The sequence below is a fragment of the Seriola aureovittata genome, chromosome 1, assembly GCF_021018895.1.
Source record: "Seriola aureovittata isolate HTS-2021-v1 ecotype China chromosome 1, ASM2101889v1, whole genome shotgun sequence".
Taxonomy (NCBI): domain Eukaryota; kingdom Metazoa; phylum Chordata; class Actinopteri; order Carangiformes; family Carangidae; genus Seriola; species Seriola aureovittata.
Window position 1 is genome coordinate 704,081 of NC_079364.1, and position 20,111 is coordinate 724,191.

Sequence of the window (20,111 nt, forward strand, 5' to 3'; positions counted from 1 at the left end):
GTTCGGTGCATAGGCACCGATAACAGTCAGAACCCGATCCCTGACCTGAAGGCGCAGGGACGCAACCCTTTCGTCCACTGGGGTGAACCCCAACATACAGGCAGAGAGCCAGGAGGCCACCAAAAAGCCCACCCCGGCCCTCCGCCTCTCACCCGGAGCAACTCCAGCAAAGAGGAGAGACCAGCCCCTCTCAAGGACTTGGGTTCCGGAGCCGACGCTCTGTGTCGAGGTGAGGCCGACTATATCTAGCCGGTATCGCTCAACCTCTTCCACAAGCTCCCGCTCCTTCCCCGCCAGAGAGGTGACGTTCCATGTTCCAAAAACCAGTTTCCGTAACCGAGGATCGGACCGCCAAGGCCCCCGCCTTGGTCTGCTGCCCAATCCACACTGCACCGGATCCCGCTGACTCTTCCTACTCTTACTGATGAGATGTGAATGAGTGAAGTGAATGAGTGAAGTGAAACTGTCTCTTACACACTTGTTCACTCAGACAGAGAGGACCAGGAAACACACTGAGGAGCAGAAGTCTCCCGCGCAGCTACCGCTTGGTCTGGACTGTTGTCTCCAGCCTCCCGCTCATGGTTCCCATCGCCGGGCATCAGCCAGTTCCTCATTGTTCCCCATGTTCCAGAGACTCAGGGATCTGTGAGGAATAACTAACATGCTGTTTGTTTGTAGCTCCGGTTAGCATGTAGCATGTAAACAAAAGCTGAATCAGTGAAAGTCGCTATAAGCAGCAGAGAGCTGTGGGTGCTGGAGCAGAACTGCTCAGTTTAAATGTACAGCAGGTAGTTAGTCACTGTAATGAAGAAAACAACAACATTAACTGTGTTCAGATAGAGCAGCAATAAACTCTACCGGTAACAGAAACTCCAGAGACCGGCGAGGAGACGCTGCAGTGACGTCAGCACGTAAACGGTCCGTCACTGCTGGTGATGAAAGGTGATGTACTCTGAGTAAACGTGTTACTGCGGCACATTTTTAAAAGGGGAAGAGGAGGGTAAAACATCTTATATGGGGATGATAATAATAATATATGATAAAAGTATTAAACAACATCTTTAGGCTGTTATTTCTTTCCCCAGATGATCCAAGGATCCAGCTGATTACTGGCAGTTTGAAGGTGGATTTTTCTTCATCTGCTCCGTTGCTCCGTCACTTCTGGTAAAGATTCATTGATCTTTGTGGGATGTTGTGATTTGACTTATTAATACACTGTATAGTTGGATTCTGACATAAAAGACAGTATAATGTTTGTCCACATATGTTGTCAGAACTATATGGAGAATACTGTGGAAAACAAGATCAAACTGAATTAGAAGATACAAGCTAAAAAACAACAGACCCCCCCCCCTCAGCTCCACAGCCCCCCTCTTTCAGAGGTGACATCATCACCTCCTCATTATAGGAACCTTAACAGGCAGATAGACCAATGGAGAAATGCCAGTTTTAGTTCTTCAGATCATCCCGGGGCTCTGAAGAACTATTTGTGAATAATTGTTTGATATTGTAAATTTACATCTGAATATATTAAATAAAAGTGTTATAAAGTCAATAGTGGTGCGTATGTTATTTGTAATTAAGTTTCCAACCCCACTTTAGTTGAAAGACTACATACAGAGACTTAACAGTTTAATTTGCATTTCTTCAGTTTTTTTTACACAGTATTTTTTACTTTGTCTTCCAAAACAAAAGGTTTAATTTACAATATTAAGCAGGTGTTAATATTTCATTGATTGACACTTAATTTTATTATTAGGAAAATGTTTCTCTGAAGAACCTTTAGTGGCTTCACTTTATTGATGGTGTTTGATCATAATTATTTAGGAAAAATCTGTAAAATAACAGTTTTTCTCTGCAGAACTACGAGTGGATTCACTTTATTAAAGGAGTTTGATCATAATAAATTAGGAGAAATTTGTAAAATAACAATTTTACTGTTTTTGTTTGGCAGCCGCTGCTGGCAGTCATTTGATCGTTTTTTTACGATTTATTTTCTACACGTCAAATTTTCTTAAGTCCCACAGCTCCTGAAGGCGCCGTCCGGCAGTTGCAGAGGGACTGTTGCTATGGTAACTGCTGCGCGGCGGAGAACTCGGATCTCTTTTAGCTAACACAAAGTTTTTACAGACAGTTTGTGAAATGTCGACAAACATTGACCCACTGTCAGTGGAGGAGGCTGCAGGAGGAGGAGAGGAGGAGGAGGAGGAGGAGGAAGAGGAGGGAGGAGCGGGAGAGTGGAACCGACAGTCCCAGGTAAAACCAACGGTAACCGGTATCTTGACGGTCGACGGTGGCAAGTAGTTAGCTAGCAAGATGGTGGTGCGTTTACTGACAGGAAAGGAAAATGAAGAGCCGTAAAACCGGCCTGTGAAATGTTTGTTTTTAGCAATTTAATGGACTTTAATATATAAACATATATATATATATATATATATATATATATATATATATATATATATATATATATATATTGACTTTTTGGTTGTAAAAAAACTATTATTATGTGACAGAAGTGCCAGTTTTTCATTATATTTTCTACAAAATGTGAGGCACCTCTAAATGTCAGTGTAATTCTGTATTTTCTGATGAGGTGGGTGGTAAATGTTGTGAAGTTTTGAAACAGGTAATAACAGCTGGAGCAGCTTCCTGTTGTTTAAATATTTGTATAATTTTTTAAGTGATTAATCAAAACTTTTTTTTACAGATACAGTATATTATAAATCTTTTATATATAGTCCGATACTAAATGAGTTTTAAAAATCTAATAATAGGTCTTTTAAATGAGGTTAGGTCAGTGAAACACGTCTGTTGTGTTCAGGACATTTGACTGTAAATCTAAACCTGTCTTCTCTCTGATGAACACACTGAAGGAGACATTTTATAAACGACTTCAAACATGGTTTTGAAATCGATTGTTAATTATTAACAAACATGCAGCACCTGTGAAACGTTTGGACACACTGTCTTGAATGGGAAAGTGCGTTAACGTGCAGTTTGTCATGCAGGTGTGCTGTGATGTGTTCATGTACCTGCAGGTTCCGGTGAAGGTGTTACGAGCTCACAGTGACAGCGTCACCGCAGCTCGACTCTGCTTCAGCGACAGCCGCCTCCTCAGCTGCTCCTCAGACCGCACCGCCATCCTCTGGGTAAACCACTACTGCTACTGACGCCACCTGTATTTAGACTCCACCCAGTCACACCTGAAGCTGCCCAGTACAACCACAGTTATATATTACACATATACGTATATACTGTGTGTTGAGAACTGGAGAGATGTAACACTGAACTTTGTGAATCTGATCAGACTGATCGATCCTGAGGATACACAGAGGAGTGTGTGTTCAGTGTGTCAACATCACAAAATGTCACGTCACCTTCATCGTGGACTGAACAACATCTCTGTCACTTCAGCAGTTTTTTGTATTTGTCTTTTCCTTGTGGATGTAGGTTGGCAGATGTTAACTGTTGACTGGTTAATACTCGTTAACTAGCCAGCTGTTGATGCCCTGTTGACCTTTGACCTGTGCAGGATGTGGACACCTGCAGACCTCTGAGGATGTTTGAGGGAGTTCATGGGAAAACCATCACTGAGTGTGCTTTAGTCCCGAACAGCAACAGGTGAGTCTCAGGTGAAACACACTCCTTCAGTAGAGATCAGGTGTCTGTTCATTCACATTATTATTGTACAGCAAAGGAAACACCTGTCAGTTATCAATACTGTTCTCATACTGTCCGTCAGTGTTTATGGTGTTTACTTCTACATGGAGGTGTGGTTGTCCACGTTGTGCTTCATATCATCTTTATATCATATTGTGATTCAGTAGCGCTGAAGCTAAATGAGAAGTTCTGAGGGTGGAGAGAAGGTCGGAGGGTTAAAGAGACGAGGTTTCACATCTTCACACTCAGCTCAACTCAGAACAGTGGAAAGAGACACTGGGAACATTTGTGCAAATTTAAAGTCAATGCTGACATAAAATAAAAGACATAAACTCACATGTAAATCACTGAAATACATTTTTTCTTCACACACATAAAATTATAAACACATTGTTTATAGTTTTAAAGGAGAGAATGTGCAGGTGAAGTCAGAGACACGTGGAGGGCTCATGGTAAATGTTAAGACATTGTACAAGATGAGAAAGAGAGAAAACAGCATAAACAACACAAAATATACAGTGAAGGGAAACAGATGTTTAAATAGTTGAGACGTCAGAGTGATGGACGACAAGAAAAGTAAATTGAGTCTTTTAAAGTTTAAAGAATAACTGAAGGTCTGTTTGTCTCTGAGAGAATCATATGTCTCAGTGTTGATGGACTCTGTCCTCGGCAGGATGATCACAGTGTCCTGGGATAAGAAGATGGTGGCCTGGGACCTGGAGACGGGACAGACTGTGGTGAGTCTTCTGCTGCTGTTGTTCAGGAGCTCTGGGGTTCAAACCGGCAACCTCCTGGTCCCCAGGTCCGAGACTAGAATTATTCCTGTCAGGAGAGAAGCCTGTTCGTGTATGTGAACGTACATTCATTTTATTCTGTCTGGTCTGTTGTTTATCTTTTATTTACATTTATTTCACAAACAAATATAAACACATTCAAGATGAAAGAGTTTTATTGGAAATAGAAGGAAAGAGAAAGAGTCGTTGTGTTGAAGAGCCGAGACGTTAGAATCATTCTGGTACGAAATCTAATTCTTTTTAAATGATTGTGGATCTGAAACAGCTGATCCACTCACAGAAAATTCATCCGCTATAATTTGGATAATTGATTGATTGTCATTGATCTTCTGTTTTCTGACTCACGACTCATCCATTCACTGAAAACAAATCAATAGATTCATTGATAAATGTGCAGCTGCTGAAGTGTTCCTGGAGGTAAACCTTTCCATCGATCCTCGTCTCACAGTGGAAGTGGCGGCTGGGCGGTCTGCTGACCTCCTGCAGCGTCTCGCCTGACGGCCGCCTGGTTGTTTGTGCAGCTGATCCTCAGAACAGCATTTACATCAGTGACGCAGCGAGCGGACAGACGCTGCACCACGTGAGCGGTACGACGGCGCCACACGCCTCCGCACTGTCATTAATATTCATGTGTTAGTGTTAATGCAGGTGCGTTGTTTTCTCCTCCAGATCATCACCGCTCCACCATCACACGCTGCAGGTTCGACCCTCAGAGCCAGAGAGTGGCCACGGTGTCTGCGGACCGCAGCATCAGACTGTGGGACCTGCTGGTCCAGAAGACCACCGTGTCCATCGACAGGTGAGACACAGAGACGCTCTGTCCAATCTGCTTCAGCTTCTTACTTTCCTGGATAGTCTCCCTGACTTGTTGTTTCCTGCTTCTCTCTCAGTAACCATGGCAACGTCATCTCCGACTGCTGCTTCACCAACAACGGGCAATTCCTCTGCACAGCATCATGGGATAAGACATTGAAGCTGTGGGACCTTCAGGCGGGGGGGTTTCGATCTCACGGCGGGACGTCGCTGCAGAGAGGTCATGAAGGCAGCGTGAGCTGCTGCAGCTTCTCTGCTGACGGTGAGACCTCTGAGCAAGGCAGCGGCAGCACGTCACCTCTGTCTCATCAAACACTTTCTGTCGTGTTTCCTCAGCGAACCTGCTGGTGTCTGGCTCCTACGACAGGACTGTTGCATTCTGGGATATGTCCTCCCTCTGCCTGTCGCTCATCTTGAAGGTAGTGAAACTCACTGAGCTGCACAGGTCATGTGTTCATGTGTCACATGTTCAATACTGATGCTTGTGTCACAGGGCCACAGTGATTGGGTGACAGACGTGTCAGTCAGCGCAGACAGGAAGTTGGTCGCCTCTGCCTCTAAGGTATCGTCTTCATTACCTGCAGTGATTTTAACCCCCGCGGTGCCAGAGCTCAGGTCAGATTCACAGTTAACAGAAGTTTCTGTTTGTTCACTTGAACTCAACTTCCATGAATCCATGATTCTTTTAATGGAGGTAGGACGTCCGACCCTGAGTCAGTCCTTCACCTACAGACTTCCTCATCATTCAGTCATTTGTTCTCCACAAGGTTTACTCTGACCTTCAGGTCTGTGCTTCTGTTCTCAGGACCCTGCAGACAGAGGATGTGATCAAATTTGAACTCTGTTGATCGGGAGGGACTTCCTGTGGGGACAAGAGCCCCCAAATCAGATCCACTGTTCTTTATCTTTAAACAAGGGAAAACCAAGAAAAACTGCTGATATTTGAAGCAGATGTTTGAGTTGAAGACCTGACCTCTCCAACAGTCTGAAAAGATTCCTCGTATGTTGAAAACCTACTGAAGGAATGAAGCGTTCTGCGGCTGTTTGACTCTGACTTTGACTTTGTCTCTGCAGGACGGGACCGTCAGGTTGTGGGACATTGAGAACATGGAGGAGATCCCAGAGGTCATGGAGAAGAGGAGGACTGAAGGATCAGGGATTCACATCCTCAAGGTCAGAGGTCATGGATCCTGGTGACATCATCAGTTATCATGTCTGAATGAGTTCATCTCAGTTGTTAAAGTTTCTTTACCCAGCAGCTCTGTGTGTGTGTGCAGTGTGAGGAGTGTGGAAAGCCGTTCCCAGTATCCAGACTTCAGACCTCAGAGCTGCTGACTCAGTGCGTCTTCTGTCGACTCAGATCACCGTCCAGATATCGACCACAGCCTCCACCTCTCATGTGACTTCCTGTCCAGGAGGTCAGAGCAGCAGCTGGTAGGGACTCAGCGTTGTGCCCACAGACACTCAGGCTGGGTGTGGGGAGCATGATGAGGCTACAGGCTGCTGTGTTCATTACAAGCAACACGATGCTGGAGTTTCCTGTTTCTATAGAAACAAACACGACTCCTCCAGATACAAGAAGCTCACAGCTGATCCATCACCATCGGTCCATTAATCAATAAGTTAATCAACAGAAAAATAATCAGCCGCTATTTTCATCCTAAATACAAGTTCACAGACTCATATGTAAACGATGCTGCTTGTCAATGTAAATGTAGATAATTCAAAATCATTATAAATAATTAAAAGTCTCACCTGTCGTGAAGTAACAGAAGTTTGTCCTGATGGTGGCGCTGGAGGAAGGAAGTGAGGTCACTAACAGCTGGTTTTAGGTAAGATAAAGTTTCTGAATAAATGACAGAATTCAAACGTACTTGTTTTATTATTCTTATTATTTGTACATACAGTACAGCTGTGAGCACAGTTCTCTGCTCAGTTACATTAACGTGTTGAAAACCAGTCCTGTGATCACGCGAGTCACATGAGGCCGAAGATGAACAACGGCTGCAGAGGACAGTAAACATCTCATCATATCACTGTATTATCATCAGGGCATAAATCACCTGTTCGGCCTGAGAGTTTGGGTTTTGTTGGTCGACATGATGGAGACACAAACATGAGTCAGTGGCTCATTCACATCAGAAATGTTTCATTTTCTGCAGCAGCAGGAACTGAAGTGACATGTTGTTCCTACCCAGGTCAGTTATGGAGGAGCACCAGAGTTTGTTTGGTTCTCTGGTGAAGACTGAATGAACTCCATTGTGTTCTGTGGTTGTTAAATGAATTGTTTGTCTCGTCCAATCAGGAGATGAGTTTCTGCTCAAGCTGTGACTGAAGCAGCGAAATAAACCGACTCTGGAGAATCTGATGTAAATGAGCCACGAGAATAAAAACGTTTCACAGATAAAGTTTATATTTGACCTGTTAAACCATGTTGTTGTCTTTGACGTCTAATTTAAAATCTGTTTGATGTAATTAATTCTGGTCTGTTAATTAAACCCCTCAATGATTCATTTTAGAGAAAATGTATTCATTTGTGCACAAAGCTTTTTTTCTCTGTGTGACACCTGTCTGTTTCCTTCATAACGACGTGAGGAAAAGCAACATGAAGAACCGTCCTCTGGGAACATGAACGTCCACAGCAGGTTTCATGTCTGTCCAGCAGCTGCTGAGACGTCTCACTCAGGAGGCGGCGTGGGACAGACTGCTGCCGCCATCTTCAGGTCCCGTCTGTGTCTCTGCCTCAGGCTCCGATCAGCCTCAGACCCTCAGACCTGTGCGTTCAGCTCCTCCTCTGACAGGAAGCGCTCTGGTCCCTGTGATGTCAGAAGGTGCTCTGCAGCAGACAATGGCAGCCGCAGCCGGCCGGACACTCGTCCTGCCGCCGGAACCAGTCCATCATGTGACTGGTGTGTCCCCCGTGGCCGCAGCTCAGGCAGAAGTTGGAGGAACCGCGTACGGCCACGTGACAGATGGCGCACTGGAAGGTGAGGCGTTTACAGACGGCGCACTGAGTCCCACGGGCCTGACTGCGACAGTGACAGCAGTACACACCGAACTCTGCAGAGGAAACAGAGGAGGGGTCACATCAGCCAGAGGCCAACATCTGTATGAAGGTCAGAGACACTCCTGTCCATCAGAATAACAATCAGTTTGTTAGTGGCTACGAGTAAAATCAATTTCATGTGTCACATTTTCAAAGTTTTAACTTATTGTGAGGACAGTTACTTGAGTCGTTCTCTTGCATAATGAAACATTAAACATCTGTGATAATGCTGAAGCTCAGGAACCAATCAGAGGTCGATATCGGTCCTAGCACGTGGGCGGAGCGTCCTGATTTCAAATGTCAGCAGACGGTTCAGAAACGCACCGATGCCTTTGTGAGGTTCCGGAGGACAGGAGGCGAACTTCAGCACGTCGGCTTTCTTCTCCCTCAGACCCCAGCGGTACAAGATCTCACCGTAACACTTCTTAAAGTCATCGAACTGCAGCGTGTTGGCGGGGTCCAGCAGTCTGCAGAGGAACAGGAAATGACATCACAGCTCTGTGAGTGAGACACACACCAGGTCACACCAGTTCTACCACCGCCCTCTTTAAAGAGCAGGAGGCGGAGCTTCGTCACCTCTTGTTCATGTCGTGCTGCTCTCGCTCTCGCTCCCGGGGATCTGTGTAACCCTGGTTTCCATAACGATAGTCGTCAGGAGAAGATTCACCCCAGGGGTTGGCGTGCTCCGAGTCTCGGCCTGGAAATAAAAACTAAACGTTCGTATGGAGAAGAATCTAAACATCCTGGTCGTACACAGCTGAACGGCAGCAGGCGGCCTGTGTGTTGCGCTGTGGAGACTCACCTGCGTTCCAGGTGGTCGTAGTGATGGAGTCAGACGTGCTGGAGCAGGAGCCTGAGGTGACGGAGCTGGAGGTGTAGCTGGGCTGAAACACACACACGTTACATCACTTCCTGTCGCTATGATCAGCTGTTTGTGACAACAACAACCTAATTCACAGATCAATCAGACTTACATATCGTGAGTGGTGCGAGGGGAACATGGAGGAGCGGGAGGGGTGGTGCCCATACAGAGAGTAAGAGTCTGGAGGCGGAGCCTGAGCTCTGAACACACTGCACAGCATGGCCAGAGTCTGAACGTCACTCATCTGACTGTAGTGATCCAAACTGAAGACACACACACACACACACACACACACACACACACACACACACACACACACACACACACACACACACACACACACACACTCTAAGAGTCTGAAACCCTCAGTCTCATTTTATATCTTACAGCAGACCAGCAACTTCAAGTCACAGTTTCATCATCAACACAAAGTCTCATACTCTCGTGATCTCAGAGGATCACTGACGGCTCGCTGTGATTGGATGTAACAAACAAACTCACAGCGTCTCCAGCAGGTGGCGTCCAAACGGGTGTCTGGCCCAGGGAGTCTCTGTGTCCGGGTCTGAATCTGGACTCAGGTCCTGATTCGTTGCTGCAGATGCCAAAGCCCACACCTACACACACACACACACACACACACACACACACACACACACACACACACACACACACACACACACACACACACACACACACACACACACACACACACACAGTGACAGAAGGAAGAGCTGGGAGCTTTGATTGGATCAGATCAGAGACAGTTTCTTGTTAAATTGTCTTCATATTTGGACACTGGAAAGAAAAGAGCTGAAAAGACAAACAGATAAAATCTTCACCTTCGCCACGTCCCTGCGTCCGACTGCGAGCGCCGCTGCTGCGTTCTTCTGACACGTTTCCTGGATGTCGTTCACATTCAGACTGAGCAAAAGAAAACATCAGCTGTTCAACATTAACAACTAAAATATTCAACATGTGACCAGAGTGAGTCACATGACCCGAGGACCAGGACGCTCGTCTGAGGACTGATGACCGGAATGACGGACGCCGTCTACGTCAAACTGGAGCGACCATCACTAACAGAGGAGGCGGTCCACAACACCACTTATCAACACTTACAACACAGTCCTGAGGTCACTGGTCACCTGACCTGGATCTGTTCAACTTTGAGACTGAGGAATATCAGCTCGAGCTGCAGCTAATCATTACTGTCATTATCAATTAATCTGCAGAGTATTTTCTCAATTAATCAAATTGCTTGGTTGATCAAATGTCTGGTTATCGTTTCTCTCAGCTCGAGGTGACGTCTTCATGTAGCTCAATCAGGTCAATGTCACATGTAACTACAATCACCTCGGGCTTCAGGTCACATCCCTGATTGTATTGTGAGGTCACACTGACCTTTGACCTTTAGCCACCAAAATCTAATCAGTTCATCCTTGAGTCCTAGTGAACGTTTGTGTCAAATCTGAGGAAGTTCTGTCGAGGTGTTTCTGAGCAAGTATAAAACATTTGAGAAGGAATAACCATGACAAACAATTAATCCATTATCAATAATAGCCAATGAATGATCTGTCGATTGATCGGCTGATGGTTGCAGCTCTAATCTCAGGTGTATCTCAGGTGTGTGTCAGTCTGGTCTCTCACATGTAGCTCTCTCCCAGAGCCTTGTGGACGGGCAGCAGACAGGAGATCTCCTGGATGATCACCTTCCCAGCCAGTTTGATGGGACGGTTGCCGTAGTCCGTCCCCTCTCGCTTCGTCTTGAACCGGCGGGATTTCTGATGGACGGACAGAGGGACAGACAGGAGGAGGAGGAGGAGGAGGAGGAGGAGGGAGACAGCAGGTCCAGAGGAGACAGAGCACCACCTGATTAAAAGTGGTCTGGATGACAAATTACTGAGAGAGACTGTTCACACTGCGAGACGCTGACGGAGGGTGAGGAGGCCGGACTGATGCTGTGAGCAGGTATGAACTGTTACTGCTATCACAACATCTGGAATCTTTGAGGAGAATTTACAGTTCATGGAGGAAAGATCTCCCTGATGAATCAGAGATCAAACTGAAGGTCAGAGGGTCCCATAGATCATCAGGTTCCTCCTCTGGAAAGCAGGAACAAAGTCTCTGGTGATGGAGCAGCTGTTTATCTGAAGTCAAACTGCAGCTCTCCACCCACAACTCCTAATGAGGCAGAGAAGAAGAAGAGCGTCCTGTCCTGACTGTGGATGGTTCAACAGAGTCAGGTTGTCTCTGAGCTCGCAGTGTGAACACGTGGTTAGTTTCCAGTTTATTAACAAACTAATATGTGGCCTGAGCAAATTACCTCCAAATTAAATTAAAACAAGTTCGAAGCCACTTGTGCTCTGACGGTCAGAGACACTCACCTGCAGATGTTAAAGGTTAGTGAACATGAGGAGACACGGGAGTCAGGAGCCACGTCAGGTTTGTGTTCTGAGGCAGCAAACTGACAGGAACTAGAGCTGCACCATGAATGGAAATATAATCGAAATCTCAATATGGCAGAGGGCAATATATATATATATATATAGTTTCTGTATATATATATATATATATTAGATTTTTTGAGTGAAAATGAAAAAACACTGAAGCTGCTACTGACTGATCACAATATCTGACAAAATAATCTCAATATGATCTTTTTTGCATGTTGTGCAGCCGCACCAGAAACTGTTGCTTCAGTTTCTTCCTTCTATCAACAGTCATGGCTGGTGGTTGCTACGCTAACAGTAACAATGCTAGTCACTGGAGTCTCACTGTATATGAGCACTAGAAGATGTTGATGTTCATGGAACGTTTGTCTGACTTTCAGGGAATTTAAGGTTTAAATTGACTGAGATGCTACAGGAAGTTTTTCTTTGAAGCTCCTCCAGTGTAAAGGTCTGTGTCCATGTGTAGTGTGATTATAGATCAGCTCTAGCTTCTATATTAATACTGTGAAAGTAACAAAGCCTCAGTCCACAGAGAAATGCACACAGCCTGTATTCAGAAACTGAGCCTTAAAACCAGCCGTCAGGACTTCTGGAACTTTGTGATGTCACAACAAAGCAGTCACCAAGCCCCGCCCACCTGGACCCACCATCCAAACCTTGCAGGATTTGGTTTTGGTAAAAATGGAGCTTTACTAGAGTGTGTACTTTTAAAAACACCTGACTCCCATGTGAAGAGATGTGATCTCTACAGTTAGACTCAGATTAACACATAATTCAAGTTCACTTTGTCTCAGTCTGTTAGTCGGAGCGACGTCAGCCAATGAGTGACAGGAAAAAAACATGTTAGAATCCCAACGCTGTGAAAAGAGGAAACCTAAAGGAGGAGGAGCGGCGGAGGGAAGGATGAGACGAGAGAGGGATGATGGGAGGTTTGATGGAGGGATAGGGGCTCAGTACCGGCCAGTCATGGAGTGTTTGGACAGACCAGCGGCGGGAGGCAGAGATTGGGAGCTTCTGATTGGAGGAGAGTGAGAAGGAGGAGTGGCCCACAGCAGCATGGGGGACAGGTGATTGGCCGGAGAAAAACAACATAGAGAAAAAAAAAAGTAAAAATAAACAAAAGCCCATCAGAGAGACAGAAACGGAGACGTTTGCTCTGAAACACCAGCAGGAGTCAGGCAGCGCTCCACATTCCCAGCCCCACTGAACTACCCGTCCGCTCAGTGTATTTACTGGGAATGTGGAATGTAAAATACACAGAGCTTCACATGGTGGTTGAGTCTGTTCACCTCAACGCCTCATCGCTCTTTCTGTATGGAAGTTAATTTACAAACGTACAGAGTGAGAACAAAACAAGTTTAATAGATCCGTGACTCGATGTCTGAAAATGTTGAATCACTAAATCCAGATTTTCAGTTCAAAAGTTTTTCTGACTGACTCTGTTCTGGGCGAAGCCACGCCCCCTCTATGTGTGATGTAATCTGAGTTTCTCTGGTCTGTGTTTTAGTAGTGTGTGCATGTTAGTGCATGTGAGTCCCTCCTGTTAAACCGTTCACGCAGGTGTGATGTCACAGCGCAGTACGCAGCGTTCAGGTGACAGTGACCTTCCAGAAGAAGAAGAAACCATGTTTTCATGTAAAAAGGCCTCAGACACAGACAGAGATGAGACCAGAGCTCAGGTGGACTGGACTGAGGACTACTGGCTCAGATCCTGGTCTTTACCTGCTCCATCAGTGTCATTAGTGCTGCCGGTCCCTGTGGATTGGTCCAAGACTGAATTTCTTTCCCAGTCTGACCGTGGAGGAGATACTGGTCAGGATTACTGAAAAATAATGAGCTAACTTGGTAGATTTTAATAGACTGAACGAATTAGTCAATTAATTGACAAACTGATATATTGACTAACCAATATAAAAAACAATAATGAGTAAGATTCCTATCACCCTGTCCTGACTGGTTCAATAAACTTCACCTGCTGATTGATTAGTGATCATATTTGTTTTGTTCTCACTCAGTCGTTTTGTCTTTAACGAACTTCCATAGAGACGGGGTTAATCTGTGCAAACCAACAACAACAACAAACAACATTTACACAACAAACAAGTGTGTGTGTGTGTGTGTGTGTGTGTGTGTGTGTCTCACCCGTTCTTTATAGTAGAAGGACGAGATGGAGACGGTGTCCTTGTCGGAGCGGGTGGGGCTGCCGCTGTACAGCCTCAGAGTGTTCTGAGACTCTGAACGCATCTTCATGGGCGTCAACACTCCACTGTGATAGGCCGACAGAGCTGACAGAGACCTGAGCGCACACACATCACACACGCCTTAAAGGAACAGGCCACAGACTGTTTATTAACTGATCCCAAGAGCATGGAACAAAACGACGACACTCCAGCCTCGTTGAACCTCTCTGGAGTGTGTTTTTGTTTGTTTGTTTTGTTTACCTGGGAGTGGGTTCAGTGGGCGGGGCAGAGCGGTGCATGGTGATTGGTCGGGTGAAGTAAACAAGACAGCCAGTGCCACAAAAACGAGCGCCGGAGGTCCGAGGGAACGGGATGTTGGCATCCTGCAAAACAGAAAACGGAGAAATATTCTGCTGATGAGGAACATTAGTATCTTACATTATCTGTTATTTTTCATATTAATTAATAGTGTCATCTTCAGGTGTCTTGTTATGAGAGTGTCTGTGTTACCTGGTAGGAGCCGTACGTGTTGGTGACTCGAGGAAACGCCTGCAGGGCCGGAGTGACGGGGTTAGAGAGGACGAAGGGACCAGAGGCCGGACCGTCCTCCTGAGTCTGACAGAGGACACCAGGAGACAGAGAGTTAGGACCAATCTGTTGATTCACAGTCAGACTCTCATGTACCTGCCCACAGTGGGCGGGCACTAAGTTAAGCTGCAGTCTCCACCTGCTGTTAGAGACGCACGTTTGAAGCTCTGTGATTGGATGATTCGTCGTTAACATGTAACACATGCTGCTTGTAGCTTTGACTTTTTGTCAGACAAACAGATGTTTAATATCACAGTTCTTTATCTTTAGTCATGATGATGTAATTTATTTATTTATTTTTATGAATTTCAGTTTTAAAACCACTGACGTGCCAGAAGGTTCAGTCCAGACCTGGGGGTTAGGGGTCAGTGAATGCATCATGTCGTGTGTGTGTGTGAGCGTGCGTGCGTGCGTGCGTGCGTGCGTGCGTGTGTCCTCACCATGTCAGACTCCAGACAGGAGACCAGCTGTCGGACACACGGCTCCAGACAGTTCTGGTTCCTCTTCACCTTCTGAAGAGACGTGTCCGTCAGGATCTGAGCAGTGAAGAAGAAAAGACGCCGTCTCAACTCATCATCCTCACAGCTTGTCGTACCTGTCGGCCTGCTGAGGTGCGTTCAGGAGAGTCTGTACCTTCTGGATCTTGATCTTCATGGCGGAGGGGATGGTGGTCGGCGAGACGAACTGGAAGGTTGGCGCGGCGTTGTTGGGATACTGGGCGGGAAACTTCACCACCAGATGAACCTGATGGCTGCCGAAGTGAGCCGACACCACACAGCTGCGGTTCACCGCGTCCATCTGCACAAAACAATCAATCAATCAATCAATCAATCAATCAAACAAAAGGTTCAATCTTTCTGCTCCAGTTCTCCTGAATTAACAGATTGTCTGTCACAATTTAATGAAATCACCTTCTTCTTCAGTGGTTTCATTTTCTACTGCAGCAGAAACAAGAGAAGGTAACTTTTATTTTGAAAGGGTTTTCCTGTGAGTGGGATCAAGATAATGACAGCTGTAAGATTTATTTAAATCTCTTAAATAAGAGAAGTGATTTATATTCGCTGAGTCAGTGATGAATGTTTTCATGTTGCTCCGCCCCCTGATGATGATGATGATGAAGGTGTGTTAATGCTGAGTCCCAGGCAGCCTGTAAAGGTGAGTCTCACCTCCACGTTGACGTTTCTGATCTGCAGGTTGACCAGAGAGAACTCCTGCTGCAGCGTCTGAGGGAGACCTGAACACACCGCCGAGTCCTGACGACCTCCAGAGACCAGAGAGCCGTCCTGGTCTGAGAGGAGGACGAAGAGGACGAAGAGGAGGACGAGGAGGAAGAGGACGAGGAAGAGGAGGATGAGGAGGACAACAGGTCAGAGACGAGAAGGAGGAAAAAGATGGAGGAGAGGTTTTTTCAGTTTTCAGCTCTGTGCTGAACTCATCGACAGATTGAACATTAGTTAGTTTGACTCATGGATCTTGTGTCGTCTGGTGTGTGTGTGTTTGACTGGAGGCCAATCAGGCTCATTGATTGATCCTGGGTCTCGTGGGTTAATTAATATAAGTTTGATGAACGTGAACCTGAATGTCTCGTCTCACCCTGCAGGTTGTCTGAAGCAGGACCGACGCTGTGTTGACTCTCCGGCTCCTGAGAGGACAAAGACTTCTCTGACTCCACAGTCAGAGACATCCTCTCCATCAGGTCCTCCCCCACGTCACTGACACACAGCTGCACCACCACCACAACAACAACAACAACAACAACAACAACAACAACACGTCAGAATAAACAGATGAGGAGAACAGCTGTGTCTGAACTCGTCTCTCTGACGATGAACTCTGACCTTCTGCAGCTGAGGATCCACTCTCCAGATCCTCAGAGTCTGATCTCTGGACCATGTGACCAGCTGGTAATCCTTAGAGCCTGTAGCGTCAACAAAAACAACAATAAACAACAACAACAACAAAACTGTACAACTAGAACAGATTAATACCAAAGCAGGAAGCAACTGTTAGCCTAGCTTAGCACAAAGACTGGGGGCTGAGGTGTGATTGGTCACCTTCCTTCTGTGGCCTCCAGCGGAACTCGAGCACCACGTCGTCGTGTCCGACGAAGGCGTGGACGGGACTGTTGAGGTCAAGCGTGCTCCACAGTAACAGACTGTTCTCTCTCCTCAGCTGAGGAACCATCACTGTGACCAGACCATTAGAGAACGGCTGAGAACACACACACACACACACACACACACACACACACACACACACACACACACACACACACACACACACACACACACACACACACACACGTTACCTGACAGATAATCAGGGAGTTTTACTGGCTGATTTATTATTTTATTTGGATATGTTAGTGTATTTATGTGCTATATAAATAACGTTATTATTATAAAAGAAAAACAAAAGTAATTGTTATTATTATTATTGTATGTCGACCAATTTAAACCCTGAAATCCCTTCAGTGATCAGAACTCTGCCACTCTGATCTGGATCATCAGACCCGTTCTGTATGTAGAATCTGTATCTGTACACACTTCTTCTTCTCTGTTTCTGCTGCTCTGACGTTAACCCTCCCTCCGGGGAGTTTTCAGTATGAACTCAGGTGTTGATACTCACCGTGTACCTGGCCTTCCACACCGGCACCTGACAGGACAGGATGTTCAGGTACTTTCTGGGTTGTCGGAAATCCCAAAACTAAACACGCACAAACACAGAGGAAACGGTAAAACTGTCAGAGCTGGATCTTTATTCTATGAAACATTTAATTCAAGTCATGTCAATTAATTAATTAAAAGCGTGTGTAAAGATTTCTGTCTGTGGTGTTTGTTCCAGAACTAGATGTGAGTCTTTGTCTCTGATTGAAACAACTCTGATGACCTGACAGTGTCGTGTCTGAGTCTCACCCTCACTGAGTTGTCCTGACTCGACGTGGCGAAGATGAACTCGTTGTCCGGATGCCAGTCGAGGCCGTGGATCTTTGACAGGTGAGCCGCCACGTACTCCGCCGCCGTGTTCGGCTTCTGCTCAGAGGAAATGATACAAACACACATTATCTCTCACTCACACACACACATTCACTCACTCACACACACACACTCACACACACATCAGTCTGTTGACCAGACATCAGACTCACTCTTTTATCCCAGATCCGAACATCTCCATCGTGACTGGATGCGAGCAGGTACTGGTTCTTCCTGTTCCACTTCACCTGAGATGCCCCGGCTGCACACACAAGTCCTGTCTTAAATATACAATTATGAAGTGTCCTTGAACACACCAACTGAAGGGTTTAAAAAAATCCCTTCTCTAAACACATCACCTCATGACAACAATAAACAAACACTCACCGACCGCAGACAGAGCCACCGTGGGTTTACGAGTGTCTCTGTGGAGTCAGAGACATGCAGACAGTGTTCACAGGTGAGCTCAGGTGTGTTACCTCTCCTCACCACACTACACATTTGATGGTTTCATGCTTATGATCTGACCTGGTGTCCCAGATGTAGATGTAGGTGTCGACTGAGCTGGTGACCAGGAACTCCGGTTCAAACCAGGACCAGTCCAGATCACTGGGGACAGCAACACACCACAGGTCAGTGAACACATCATAGTGAGTCAGTGAACACATCACAGTGAGTCAGTGAACACATCACAGAGAGTCAGTGAACACACCACGGTGGGTCAGTGAACATATCCTAGTGAGTCAGTAAACACATCACGGTGGGTCAGTGAACACATCACAGAGAGTCAGTGAAGACACCACGGTGGGTCAGTGAACATATCACAGTGAGTCAGTGAACACATCACAGAGAGTCAGTGAACACACCACGGTGGGTCAGTGAACATATCACAGAGTCAGTGAACACACCACGGTGGGTCAGTGAACAAATCACAGTGGGTCAGTGAACACATCACAGTGGGTCAGTGAACACACCACAGTGGGTCAGTGAACACGTCACAGTGGGTCAGCGAACACATCACAGTATCCAGGTGTGTTTGATTTAAGTCTGTTGTTACCTGATGACCCGTGTGTGTCCCTGCAGGGAGGTGTGAACTTCTCCACAGCCCTCCCTCCACGAGTACAGATCCACACGTTGGTTACTCTGAACACACACACACACACACACACACACACAGACACACACACACACACACACACACACACACACAGATAAATGTCAGTTGTTCTCACATCAGATTTTCTTGACGTGGGATCATGAACATTTCTGTGTAGAGCAGAACTCACGGAGGCAGCGAAGACGTGGGACTCGGATTTGTGGGGGTTCCACTGGACCGTCCCCACGTCCCACTTACTCTGTCGACCAATCTTCCGGGGAGGTTCGGACGGCGCCTCCAGGTTCACCATGTACAGGAAACGCCGCCTGAGACACAGGAAGAAGAAGAAGCCGTTTATGTGACGATGTGTTCACTGACAGGATTTCTTTCATTTTGTTTCCACCAGGTCGACGTCACTCCTCATTTCATGATGTCATAGTTTAATGTTCACCAGCTGCTCTCTGACTGAGTCTGTCTGTGCTGCTCAGGTCGCTGTTAGTCTGAATGATGATCAGTCACCACGCAGGTCTAAACACACAGGAAGAACTGTGGTGCATTCAGGTGCCTGAACTCACCCAGACAGCACAGCGTGGGAGCCCAGGCAGTCCACGGACATGGCGGTGGCCTGAAAACACAGAAGAAGAAGAAGGTGACAGGTGATCTACGACTTTCTTTCCTTAAAGACAAACAGCTGAAATAAAACAACAACAAACACACGATTTATTCTCCATTTGCTGAAAACTTTATTTTGCAAACATTTTTGTACATATACAAATATTATGCAAACATGCTAATTTAAAATTGACTTTTACTATTACTATTACTCAACATAAGTTTGTGTTTCATTTTCTACAAATCAACTAATCAACTAATATGGGAGAAGCTGCAACAACAACCAGATGCCCCTCAGATAATCCACTGATGAGTGTTTGTAAAAACATTCACTGGTTCAACCTGAAATGTGAATATTTGCTGGAAATCTCTGTGGTTTTGATGCTGTGAGTTCAGAAAATGTTTCAACCTTTTTCAGATCAGACAATTAATGAATTAATGTAGAAATATTCCACAGATCAAAAGATAATGAAAACAATTATTAGTTGCAGCCCAAGATAAATTACTTCCACAATGAATCTGAATAATTAGTTGATTTATTTTCAAATGCAGTGATTAATTTCTACTTTCACATTGAATTAGCTCTGTATATATTCATTTATTCCCTGTTTTATTACATTGTTCCCGCTCTTTCTTTCGGGACGAAGCTGTGACCGGAACATGTTGAAACCTCCATAAATAACTGAATCAATTATTCGATTAAAGTCGATAAACTGATCGAGAACAAAGTGTCAGTTTAAACTTGGACTGTGGGTCGTAGTTTTGTGTTTTACGGTGTTTAACGGGACTTTTTCCCGCTCTTACACTGTGCTCCACCTGTACACCTGAACACAGGTGTCGGTCCCGTTATTCACACCGGAGCTTTCAGACAGAAATACCTGGGCATCTCGAAACTCCACCACCACATTCTCACTGCTCCAGCGAGCCGCCATCTTCCTCCGTCTTCTACCGTCAACAAAACATCACGTGATCACAATGAAACCTGAAGTTACGTTCAGGGGCTGTGGGAAAAACGGGAAACCAGATGAATGAGAT

General features: G+C 45.7%; 2 protein-coding genes across 3 annotated transcripts; one reads left to right on the forward strand and one right to left on the reverse strand.

Moving 5' to 3' along the window:
- The first annotated feature begins 460 nt into the window (after positions 1-460).
- On the forward strand, positions 461-7,778 carry LOC130184985 (WD repeat-containing protein 88-like). Its single transcript, XM_056401179.1, has 13 exons — positions 461-942; positions 1,086-1,164; positions 2,020-2,256; positions 3,039-3,149; positions 3,533-3,621; positions 4,334-4,397; positions 4,903-5,041; positions 5,124-5,253; positions 5,345-5,529; positions 5,604-5,686; positions 5,761-5,829; positions 6,342-6,440; positions 6,545-7,778. Exons 3-13 carry the CDS (start codon positions 2,143-2,145, stop codon positions 6,668-6,670), a joined length of 1,209 nt encoding a protein of 402 aa, XP_056257154.1. The 5' UTR covers positions 461-942; positions 1,086-1,164; positions 2,020-2,142; the 3' UTR covers positions 6,671-7,778.
- On the reverse strand, positions 7,131-20,054 carry wdr59 (WD repeat domain 59). Of its 2 annotated transcripts, XM_056400696.1 has the most exons (27): positions 19,955-20,054; positions 19,040-19,089; positions 18,655-18,790; positions 18,426-18,511; positions 17,897-17,977; positions 17,756-17,793; positions 17,542-17,630; positions 17,309-17,425; positions 17,022-17,099; positions 16,448-16,604; positions 16,232-16,311; positions 15,987-16,116; positions 15,560-15,681; positions 15,027-15,191; positions 14,834-14,929; positions 14,316-14,420; positions 14,067-14,188; positions 13,768-13,921; positions 12,583-12,639; positions 10,823-10,956; positions 10,015-10,096; positions 9,677-9,789; positions 9,288-9,438; positions 9,116-9,197; positions 8,890-9,010; positions 8,638-8,780; positions 7,131-8,327 (listed from the first exon to the last, which is right to left on the reverse strand). In XM_056400696.1, exons 1-27 carry the CDS (start codon positions 20,006-20,008, stop codon positions 8,092-8,094), a joined length of 2,979 nt encoding a protein of 992 aa, XP_056256671.1. In that variant the 5' UTR covers positions 20,009-20,054; the 3' UTR covers positions 7,131-8,091. The 2 variants fall into 2 exon arrangements, with proteins under 2 accessions (XP_056256671.1, XP_056256745.1); XM_056400770.1 differs by lacking the exon at positions 12,583-12,639.
- Between the last annotated feature and the right edge of the window lie 57 nt (positions 20,055-20,111).